Genomic DNA, 11,128 nt, shown 5'->3' on the forward strand with positions numbered 1-11,128 from the left:
GCATGTTTACATTAGAGATGGTAGGAAAGAAAAAAATGTGTCCTTGCATCTCTCCCAGATAAAGTTGGCACGAAGACAATATCTGATGGATTTTGAGACCAAATGACCGCTGGATGATCTGAGCGCTGCAGTTCTCTAAAAGCTGTGGTCAATTTTCTACCTCCATCACCATCCTTCAAAATAAAGGTGGGTTCTTGTCCTGCTTTTTGTCAATTACTGCTCTGACTGTAGATGTCAAAACAAAAAAGTAGTTTAACCTTTAATTGCTCCAATTGTCAATAATAGGTATTTCCCGTTGCCATTTCCAAACAAAACTAATTGAATAACATGCTCTCTTGTCTTTCCTATTTTGAAGAGACATGTCACTAATTGGTAGTTTGAGGCACTCTGAACTTTAAGAAGTACAAAGTATTTAAAGTGCAAAATGGCATCAGTGATTCCAAGCTGGATTTGTCTCAATTTTCAGTGAGATAATGATGCAATAAAAAGTTTTAACACTTCCAACATTTAAATCTTGTATAAACTATCACACCATTCAATACTTACCCTTTCTTTACCAATTTACGAAACCACACAGAATCTTTTTCACACGTTTCATTCAAACAAAAGTTTCTTTTTTACTAAGGCAAAACAACAGTAAACGCATACATTCATTTTAAACGTTCAAACAACTGAGCAATTTCTTCTGCAAAACGACAGATTGAAAATAAGGACGACGAGGAAAGGAACAGGGCAAACAGCCCGAGTTAAACAAGAAACGCAATGCACACCCGTCCATTTTTCACAAGGCAGTTTACAGCTTTTCTCTTTAATAACGGCAGCCATACAACAGCAAAGTCTGCTCTTGCAGATTTCACAAAGAAGCGAAGCAAAACTTTGCGCCGAACAAGCCGGATCAGAGGAATCATAATGTCCACAATTACCCAAATGTCTGTTAAACTCGTGAGTCTGGATGATTTCCCACGTTTGAAAGATCTTTCTTGTGGTGCGTGGATGTTTAAGTGGAGTTAAAAGGCTGAGGTTGCACAGAGCCAGGGAAGCGTCTCGTCTCCCCTCCTCTGATTATCAAGGAGGACGGCAGGCGCTCCCTGTCTGAGGTTTGTGCCTGTTGAGGCAGAAGTGCGTCCGGTGAGTCGAGCTGCGGCGTTTACAGCTTAGCCAGGCTCTTCTCCAGGCTCTCGATGTCACCGTCCCCGTCCTTGCCCTTGCTGCCGCGGGCGCTGCACTCCAGGAACTCCACCTTCATGGGCAGCTGGCTGAACTCGAAATCCTTGCCTTTTTTCCCCAGATACACGCTGCCGCCTACAGAGCCGTCCTGGGCGCTCAGAGCTGCAGAGCGGGTCACTCTCAGCGTGTTCCTGCGGGGAAGAACAGCAGTGTTTATTAGTAAAATGCCTCTTTAGTTTGAGTTGAAAGTTTACGGTTCATTCACAGGTTGTCGAATTCAAGCAATTCTTTGGTCTGATAGACCTGGACGTTGACCCATTTCACGTTGCAAAACGTATCTTCCTTCATCTGCCTTCATCCCAATCCTAATCCATAGGGTTTAATATAAAGCTGCCCCACCCTTTGAAGCTGTGGCAACATCTGGGAAGGCTTTCCACAAGGGTTAGGTGCGTTTGCGGGAATATTTTGCCGTTCTTTCATTCTTGAGGTCAGACACTGGCGTTGGACGAGAAGCCCTGATTAGAAGTCCCTGCTGTAATTCATGAGGCCAAGACTCTGCCTGTAGTTCCTCATTGCCAAACTTGATCATCCGCGTCTTTATGGACTTTGATCTGAGTAACTGGTGCAAAGTCAAGTTGGATCAAGGAGAAAGTATCTTCAAAATGGTACTGCAGGGTTGGAAAAAGGAAGTTGTCCAAAAGGTCTTGGTAAACAGAAGCATAAGGAGTTCCTTTCACTGCGAAATGACAGATTGCAGTGAAAGGTTTTCCAGACTGGATTTTTTTTTTTTGCAAAAGCCTGTTTCAATGATTGATGTATTCAAACTAATACTTACGGCATTACATTAGTTATGTCTTATTTACATGCAGAAATTAGGATGAAGCAAGGTGAATACTAGCAGGCGTCAATGCAGACATTGTGAATTTGTAAAAGCGGGTTAAGACGTCATCAGCGAGACCGTTAACATTAAAGGTGGAAGTTTTTATTTTGAAATAGACACTTACAGTTCCTTCTCCAGCTGCTGCTGAATCAGTTTAGCAGATTTTGCCATCGCAACATCTACGCAGAAGAAGAGATAATTTAATGAGGTCACTGTGTTACAGATAGATGGTGTAGGATAAAATATCACACAAAGAGTAGGTAAAAGAAAAAATTTTAAAAAAAAAGTGTTGAGTCACCTTGTTTGTTGCATACCACCAGCAGAGTTGGAGCGATTCTGTAGACCACCGGGTCCGTCAACAGCATGTAGAGGAACTCGGCCACATCTCTTACCTCCTTCTGGAAGATGGCGCTGTCCACCACAAACACGATAGCTCTGGAAAGACAACAGGCGAGTTAATCCAGTGATGATTCACAACAGGATTTTAAATTGCAGGGGAATTCAGTTTTAAAAACTTAAATATTTTAGAAATTGTAACGTTTTAAATGTCAAGGTTTGGACAGGTTTAACTGATTTTTCATGATCCCAACAACATGAGGAGAAAAGTGTGAAGACGGAGCCACACAGGAGGGTCTCACCTGGCTGCAGACTTGAACTTCTCCAGGTACTGAGACCGCAGACTGTCATGTCCCGGCAGGTCTATCAGAGTCCAGGTGCAGTTCTGAAAGGAAGGAGGAAAACTGTGGATCACTGTCAACATACAAAGACAACAAAGCAGTGAATTAAGAAAAAAACAAATCACACCACTTCTGGTGATTTTTATAACCACCAACTCCAAGTTGGCCAACACAGAGTACTACACAACTATAAATTAAGGGCGGAGGGGATATGTGGTTTTCTAAATGTTTTAAGAGATGAAAATCTCAAATGTGTGGTGTGCATTTTTGCCCTGCCCCTTTTACTCTCATACCCTAAATAACATCCAGTAAAAAAAAAATAATCATACCTTTAATGATATTAACATTTATGCAAGGCATTGTTGCAGCAGTCTGTGACTTACTCTGTCGTTTTTAGCTTTGTATGGAGCGCTGCTGTCTGTGATGGAGGTCTGTGTGCGCTTGAACTTCCCTGACAGCAGCTGGAGAGACATAAACACAACACAGTATAAAATAAAGGAACCCTCCAGCAGTCATTATTATCGTGATGTCCTGTTGAGAGCAACGTGGCCAGGGCTCACCCGGATAAACAGAAGGGTTTTCCCAGAGTCACACAGTCCCACCAGCAGCACGGCGCTCCGGACTGTTTTACTGGTTAAAAAGTACTTCAAGAAGACTGAAATAAATTAGAAAATTAAATGTGAGTTTGGTAGTCAGTGAGCAAAAGCAGCAGTTTGAATGACTTCCTTGTTCGTGTTTGTTTAAACAATAAGCTTACAGTTTTAATCTAAGGTTGTTTAAAATGCTGAAGATAGAGTATAAGTTGTTCCTGAGAAGACAGCTTTATGTTTGCCTGACAGTTTTTCACTCGCTAAGCTACATGCTAAAGCTAGCCTGCTAAGCTAACAAGCTAACGCGCGCTGCAAGTTCCTACCGCAGGTGATGACAACCACCGCCAGAGCCACGATCACTCCAACCAGAACCACGGGGTCCTGCTCCTCCAGCTGCTGCCGAAGGGACTCGATGTAAGGCTCCCACGGGTTCTTTGTCATCTCCGCGTCCGTTTTCTCCAGGTCCGTTACAGTGTATCGGCGAGCCCGTTCAAGCTAATCTGAGATGGGACACGTCTCCTTTTGGAGGCTGTAGGGAGAGCGAAGGGCCACCAGGGGGCGCCGCGGAGCTGAGAGTGAGACTATTATTAGAGGGTCAGAAGTGGGTAGAGTAGCCAAAAATTGTATCGGGTTATTTTTGCTTTTGTAAAATTAAAAAAGGTAACTTTTTTAATTACCTTTTCATCTCTCTCAAGTAAGAGAGAGAGAGAAAAATTTTTTTATAAATAGGTTACTCAAGTAATGAGTAGCTAATCACAACATGGATGCTAAAATGAAAACAAATAAATAACATAATTACAAAATAAGAAATTTAGGTAGAGGAAACATTTCCCAAATAAATTTTTTCAACTAAACTTATTAAACTAGTACTAGGGAGAGCATATGTTAAAACCGGATAAAGTACTGTGTGCTGAACTCACACCAGGTGATTCACGTGTTAGTAGATGGCCAGGAGACAACTAGTAAAGGGCATTTCTCTTATCAAATATATTTTATAAATGGATTTTTGTAATTGAAATACAATAAAATGGAAAACAACTAATAAACTCATCTTAATGCTACACTCAAAAAGATTTAGCAACAAATAAAACATGGAGGAAACTTACATTACTAGCTAATATACATACATTAATGCTACACTCAAAGATTACATGGGTCTACATTTTATTATCAACCAAAGAAAAAGACACATGTGTCTTCCAAATGCCATAAACACTTACAAAGATGAAAGTTTTTCCAACTACAAGGCGTACATTACGATTGTTAGAGAGTCGTTGTATTGATGTTTGGTGTGTGTTTACTTTCTCCTAAATGACTAAATTCTTGTTGACAAGGTTACCAAAAAAAAACCAAAAAAAAAAACCGTCGAAGATAGTGTGCTGCTGCTAGGAGCTCTCACTCGGTCATGTTTCTGCAAATATAATATGACATAGATCGTTTATAGCACATATGTAACACTCTGGTCTAATTTCAAACTCCAAACCAATAAACACTTTTTAGCATGAATTTTGCATGAATTTTGCCATGAACATATTTACTAACTTATCAATGTAGCTTATTTCCACCATAAACTAACCTACAGTATTTGATCGAATGACATGAAATACTCCTAAAAGCATTTTTTTCTCTCAAAAATTAATTGCACAGTGCGGAAGATACTGGGTCACTTTTTTAAATCGATTTTCTCGAAAGTTTGACTTTTTTTCTTAATTAATTTTTTCCCCTCAAAATTTTCTTATTTTTGAAATATATATTTTTTCCTCTACTTGCATCATCTCACCCAGTCTGTAACACCCTATCGAGGGCATATTTAAATCAACAAGATAGGCAGTTACTTCGTTTGCAATGTCTGTATTCATGCCGATCAATATAATAATGAACGCAAACGCACTGCCAAATGTCATACTAAATGTGATACTCTTTTTAAATTATTCCTCATCAGCCTTGGGAGTTTTTGGTTCTCAATAGAGACCAGATGCGCTTTGACGCACGTCTCCAGCTTCGGCGCGCTTTTTTATTCGCTCTCTGGATATTTGACTCCTCGGCTCTCGGCACCATGTCAAACGTCAGAGAGCCCAGTTATTCTATAGGAAGAGGTTGTGTGTCATTCATACCGTACTCTTGAAGGGGGGCACGCTCGTTGTTGTTTTTTTTTCTTCTTCTTCTTTTTTTTTTAATCGGGAGCAGGAGGTGGCAAACTCCTTCTGATGGTTTCATCGGGAGCTCTGTAGGGTTTCCTGTTTCCATTTCTAGGCTGTGACGGGATTTACTTGAAAAACCAATCTGTTTCTGTGGGATATCTCCGTCAGGGATCATTTCAAAGAAAGAAGATGGCTCTGGGTTACCTCTACGCGCTGTGCGTGTGGATAGGTTTGTTGCATCCCTCACTTGGAACCGGGTTTGTTTATCGCTTTCCAGGGATCGCCCTGCAGCGGCACCGCATCCACTCCGAACAGGGCAGCAGTACGGGTCCGCCGGGTGCAGGGTCCTCACTTAGGTGCGCCCTGGCTGCAATTTACGCGCATCGCAGCATCTTTTCCCTTGCCGTATTGTGTCTTGTCTGTCAGCTGTTATCAGTAAGAATTGCATCTCTCTTTGCGTTTTAGGAACTGGTGTCAGTACACTGCTACCAAGACAGTGCCCTGCAAAGTGCACAATGGGACTGAAACCTCAGTGCAGAGAGTGATGCAGGGCTGCCGGTGGCCTGGACCGTGCAGCAAAGTCATCAGGTAGAATCCTCCAACATGCATCCCTCATTCAATTCCACCTCTCTTAGCAACATTTTCTGTTCGGAAATTTGATCGGGATTTCTTCTATTTAAAAAAAAGAAGAAGAAAAAATCATGGAGTCCTGCGCAAAGCAGGGGCGTATTTAGTGTGACAACGGCCTGGGGTTGTTGTTTCTCTAGAATATGTTTATATCTCTTGCAGTTTTTCATAAAAAAAAAGGTGGAAATTCTCAAATTCTCTTTTAAAAGCTGAAGCTATATTTGTAATTTGCTTACAAATATATCCACAAAAGGTATTAAGTAGCTTCTCAACAACACCTGATGAACAAAACGACAACATAACAAGAAAACCCTCAGAGAACATTCAAGCTCAAGGTTGGTGGAACATTGAGAAATGATCTTCCAGTGTTTGTTGTAGGACTAAAGAACCATTCAGGAACCATTTCATCAACCTTTAGACGGGGTTAATGCAACTACATTTAGTGTAATAAGTTCAGCAGAGCTAATTTGAAGCTGTAAAAACTGTAAAATGTTGTTTTTTTTAAAAGTCAAAAGGAACCTTTAAAAATATTTCTTGGTTGTTGACAAAAGGCTGTACGGCCGGGTTTTTAAATAAACATCAAGAGAACCTTTAAGGAAAGTTCCCTGAACATTCCCAAGCTGTTACATTTAGGGTACATCTGCTGAATGTTCAGGTTACATTATGGAAGATGTTGATGTCCACCATGGGACATTTAAGTGTTCCCAGAAGGTATTCTAAATGTTACATCGCTAAAGTTGTAGGGAACGATCCCTTTTAAGATAGATATGCTCTAAGAAACCTGGAGAACAATCTTTGAAGTTCTCGAATCAGCACATTGTCATTGTTGCACCTATCCTTTAGAGAGCTCTCAGGTAATGTTCACAAAAGACTCTAAATGTTGCGTTGCTAAAAGATTAGCTGACAGTGCTCAGGTAATCTTTTGTGAACAATACTTCAGGTTTTCTATAGCTTTCATGTTAAAAGTTGTAGATAACCTTCAGAGAACTGGATATTCTCCAAAGTTTACATTGTGAAAGATCTCTTCTCTGGCTCCATGTCCAACAGAGAACTTTATTAGGATATTCCTGGAAGTGAAAGATGTATTTAACACACAGGGAACCCCTAAAAGAACATTGCTCGTGAGATAGCAATGTTGAAATTAACCTTCTGAAAACTTTTGGGAAGCATTTCCGGAAGGTTCTCTAAAAATAATAGCTTTAAGAGATCCTTTAGGGTTCATTCCCAGAAGGTTCCCTGAAGGTCAAGACATAGTGGAACCTCAGTGAGTGTTCCCTGAAGGTTTTCTAAAAGTTGTACCATTCAGGGAACCTTTAGGAAAGTTTCCCCTCATGTCCTAGAAAACGGGTCAACCGCTTTCTGAAGGTTACACTGTGAAAGTTGTGGGTAAACTCCAGGGAACATTTAGAGCACATTCCCTTCCCTAATAGTTCCCAGAAATCAACCTTCGGAGATTTTTAGGAAACATTCCCTGAAGGTTCTCTAAAGGTTACAGTTTTAATCTCCAGAAATTTCCCTCATAGTTTCCAGGAGGTCAATGTAGAACCTTTAACCTTTAGGAAATGTTCTCCACGGGTTCCTCTGGTTAAAGTTCACTGGATCTCTGCTCAAAGTGTCAACCTCAATTAGTCTGAATCTTTGCTTGTTGTTTTCCTTTCATCCAGACCTAGTTTTTGTCCCTCTAATCATTTATGCCAAAAAACAAATCAGATTGGCACATTTTCTGCTTCGATAACGTTTCCGTTTCGTTCTGCGCAGCTACAGAACCGTTATCAAGCCGTCGTTTAAGATCACTTACAAGCAAATCACGGCTCTGGAGTGGAGGTGCTGCCCTGGATTTGTGGGGATGGAGTGTCGCGAAGGTGAGTTTTGTTGTTTTTTTTCTTTTTAAAAGTCAGTCTTTGGGAACAGAGTTATCAGAGACAAGTTTTCTCAAGGACCACATGTTTAGTCTGGACACATCTGTGTGTTTTTAGCAGCACCAGGCATCTCTACCCACATCAGTGCCCTTTTTATGTGAGGTGGTATGTATCTGGTTAGCTCGCTAATCACCCCACTGTACTCTGAACCAGTCGGCCTCTTAAAAGTGGGCTTGAATTAAGAGAGAGAGTCTGCGTTTGATTACTTTCAGGAAGAGGCACCGCTAAACCCCCCCCCCCCTCCCAAAAAAAACCCTTGCAGTTTAAAGGACTCCTGTCCTCTGCAAGTTAGAACCACAGTGTTTCTCTTTTCGGTGCCTCGCTCTCGTTATGTGTGCACATAAACACATTTTAGCCCTTTTACAGCGATGAGTCAGTTTCTGCCTGCTTCTTAAATATCACCACGGTCCCTACAGCTATAGGGATGAATGAGAAAAGCTCGGCCGGGCGGCTTGTAAAGCGCAGGGCTTCTTGCGGTGGAGCACTCTGGTCATGGTCGCCACAGACCGCAGACGTTGGGCTCGAGAAAAAGACCCAGGGCCGGTCGAGCCGCAGTGGTCAGTACCCGGGGGGAAAAAGAGCCAGAGCTTGTGGCAGGAGATTCATATAATATGTTTTAAATATCACAGATGCTTGTAAAAAGAAAGAAGGAAAAAACGTTTACGTCGGTTGGAGTAATTTAAAATGCACGCTTATATGAACAATTTCTCTTAAAATTGCTGGGTAAAGACATCAGCTTGGTGGGGCTGTGCTGTAAATTCAGTTTTCATTGAAAACCACGAATCTCTTCGGCCAACATTAACAGTTAGCTCAAAAAGCAGCTCTCGCCTATATTGCTCATAATTACCACACCTTGTTCTGTTTCAGGGGATTATTCACTGCTGCCTTTGGATGTGAACATTTGACCGCAGAAACACACTTTGAGACGTATGAGATAAACAGAGATTATTACAAACCATTATTTCTCACCCCTGGATGATATTCTGAATGTAGGTGTGTGTAACACCATAGATTATGGTTCCCTCGAGACCAAAGCAGCGCAAGAGTGTGAAGAAGTAATCAGCTGTTTATTTAACTTTAGCTGAAATGTGTTTGCAGTCTCCGACGGCTGCGACGCGGCGCGGTAATTGTCTCCATATGGAGAGATGTGGTTGGAGGAGTTAAAGATCGTAGCTGATGTCACACTGAGGGGTGGAGGCAGAGCTGGCAGAGGTCAAAATGTCAGGGTGAGACCACAGGAAAGGAGGACGCGGCAGAGGGAAAACTTAGTGCAGACATAACACTGAGCTGAAGAGAAGAGTCAAGTGTTTCTGTTCCACAGCAAGCAGCTGCTGCAAGCTGCACAGTTGCCCGAATGACGTTAGCGAACCAAACACCCCCTCAGCAACTCTTTGTGACATATGTGAACATAACGAGACTTGTTGGTGCTCAGATGTTTGAGCTCTGGCTCCGAAAGCTCGTTTGTGGACACTTAGAGCATGTTTGTGCCGTAAGAGGAACAGAAATGAAAGCGGCAGCAAACGTGGATAAAATGCTATGAATATCAAGACTTTGAATGGGCTCATTAGCAAAGGTTTTGCAATACATCCAGAAGTAGATGAGTGCTGGTGAGAAAAAATTCAGTTGTGGGTCTTAATCAGGGGTGAAAGTAGGCGGGTACGGTCGGGTACTGCATACCCCTAAAAGATTTAGTGGGGGTACGCAGTACCTGCAAGAGAGGGGAACGGCTGTCTGCTGTAAAGAATCAGTGGGTTCACTGTGCAGCGGTGAGTGATTAGTTTTTCAAGAACAATCTAAAACACGACTTAATCAGTTAATAAAAAGCTTTTTTCCCATTTCATATCCTGAAAACTTAATGTCGTAACGGACTGAATGTTATGTTTTTAACGTTTTTGTCCCTGCTCGGCTCGTGGCGGTTGCCATGGCAATGGGTGTGGTTAAATGACAAAGAGAGAGAATAAAAGGGCGCAAGTGGTTTTGAGTTGATCACCTGTTCGAGTTGTTTTACCTTTGTTTACCTTTGCTGTGGCGCTTTACAGCCGCTGTAGTTTCTGAATGTTCAATAAACGACAAACTTGGACCAGTTACCTCGTTCTTTGTGACTATACGTCATTCACAACAAACATCAAACACGGTAAATATGTTTCATTAAGTATTCAAACAAATGGCTTCTACCGCGATAATTATGTGAAATTAATTTAATTCTCTGGTATTTAAAAAAAATAGTTTGGGCATCTTGCTTTGAGCTCAGAGTATATTAATTAGTCATTCGGACTAGAGAAATGTGGTCGGATGGTTACAAAGAGAGGGAAGGTCATCCACACTGAAGGGGTCTCACTCCCAGAAGGAACAATAGCAGACATAGAGGACAGTTACAAGTACCTGGGAATATCACAAGCAAATGGCAACCTCGATGAGGTCACAAGGAAAGGAGCCACAGCCAAATACCTCCAACGAATAAGGCAAGTCCTGAGAAGCCAGCTCAATGGAAAAAACAAGATCTGTGCAATAAACAGCTACGCCTTAATACCAGTAATCAGATACCCTGCAGGAATAATTAGCTGGCCAACGAAGGAGATAAAGACCACGGATGTTAAGACTCGGAAGCTACTAACCATGCATGGAGGGTTCCACCCCAAATCCAGCACCCTGAGACTGTACACGAGCCGTAAGGAAGGAGGCAAAGGACTAGTGAGTGTGAGAGCCACTGTCCAGGATGAAACATCCAAGATCCATAAATACATCAAGGACAAAGCCTCAACAGACGATGTGCTCAGCGAATGTCTCAGACAATGGGAAACAGAGGATGAGGTGCTGGAGGTACCATCATGGGAGGACAAGCCCCTACATGCGATGTACCACCGACAAATAACTGAAGTGGCTGATATCAGGAAATCCTACCAATGGCTGGAAAAAGCTGGACTCAAGGACAGCACAGAGGCCCTCATCCTGGCCGCCCAGGAACAGGCCCTAAACACCAGAGCAATAGAGGCTCAGATCTACCACACCAGACAAGACCCAAGGTGACCCAAGGTGTAGGTTGTGCAAGGAGGCCTCTGAGACAGTCCAGCACATAACAGCAGGGTGCAAGATCCTGCCAGGGAAAGCGTCTTTCCCTGCCAGCATC

General features: G+C 42.2%; 2 protein-coding genes across 2 annotated transcripts in view; one reads left to right on the plus strand and one right to left on the minus strand.

Annotated features, from left to right (window-relative positions):
• Positions 1 to 585: 585 nt before the first annotated feature.
• On the minus strand, positions 586 to 3,877 carry srprb (SRP receptor subunit beta). Its single transcript, XM_016670242.1, has 7 exons — positions 3,638 to 3,877; positions 3,285 to 3,379; positions 3,108 to 3,185; positions 2,686 to 2,768; positions 2,346 to 2,482; positions 2,172 to 2,226; positions 586 to 1,358 (listed from the first exon to the last, which is right to left on the minus strand). The coding sequence occupies exons 1-7, from the start codon at positions 3,753 to 3,755 to the stop codon at positions 1,148 to 1,150; spliced, it is 777 nt and encodes a 258-aa protein (XP_016525728.1). The 5' UTR covers positions 3,756 to 3,877; the 3' UTR covers positions 586 to 1,147.
• Positions 3,878 to 5,081: 1,204 nt separating this feature from the next.
• The window catches only part of col26a1 (collagen, type XXVI, alpha 1), a 34,409-nt gene continuing 28,362 nt past the window's right edge, over positions 5,082 to 11,128 (plus strand). Inside the window, exons 1-3 of the mRNA XM_007549511.2 lie at positions 5,082 to 5,811; positions 5,921 to 6,043; positions 7,841 to 7,944. Coding sequence (XP_007549573.1) covers positions 5,645 to 5,811; positions 5,921 to 6,043; positions 7,841 to 7,944 — 394 coding nt within the window. The 5' untranslated portion in view covers positions 5,082 to 5,644. The remainder of the gene's footprint in view (positions 5,812 to 5,920; positions 6,044 to 7,840; positions 7,945 to 11,128) is intronic.

This window comes from Poecilia formosa, unplaced genomic scaffold (genome assembly GCF_000485575.1).
Source record: "Poecilia formosa unplaced genomic scaffold, Poecilia_formosa-5.1.2 Scaffold31, whole genome shotgun sequence".
In the NCBI taxonomy this organism is placed as follows: domain Eukaryota; kingdom Metazoa; phylum Chordata; class Actinopteri; order Cyprinodontiformes; family Poeciliidae; genus Poecilia; species Poecilia formosa.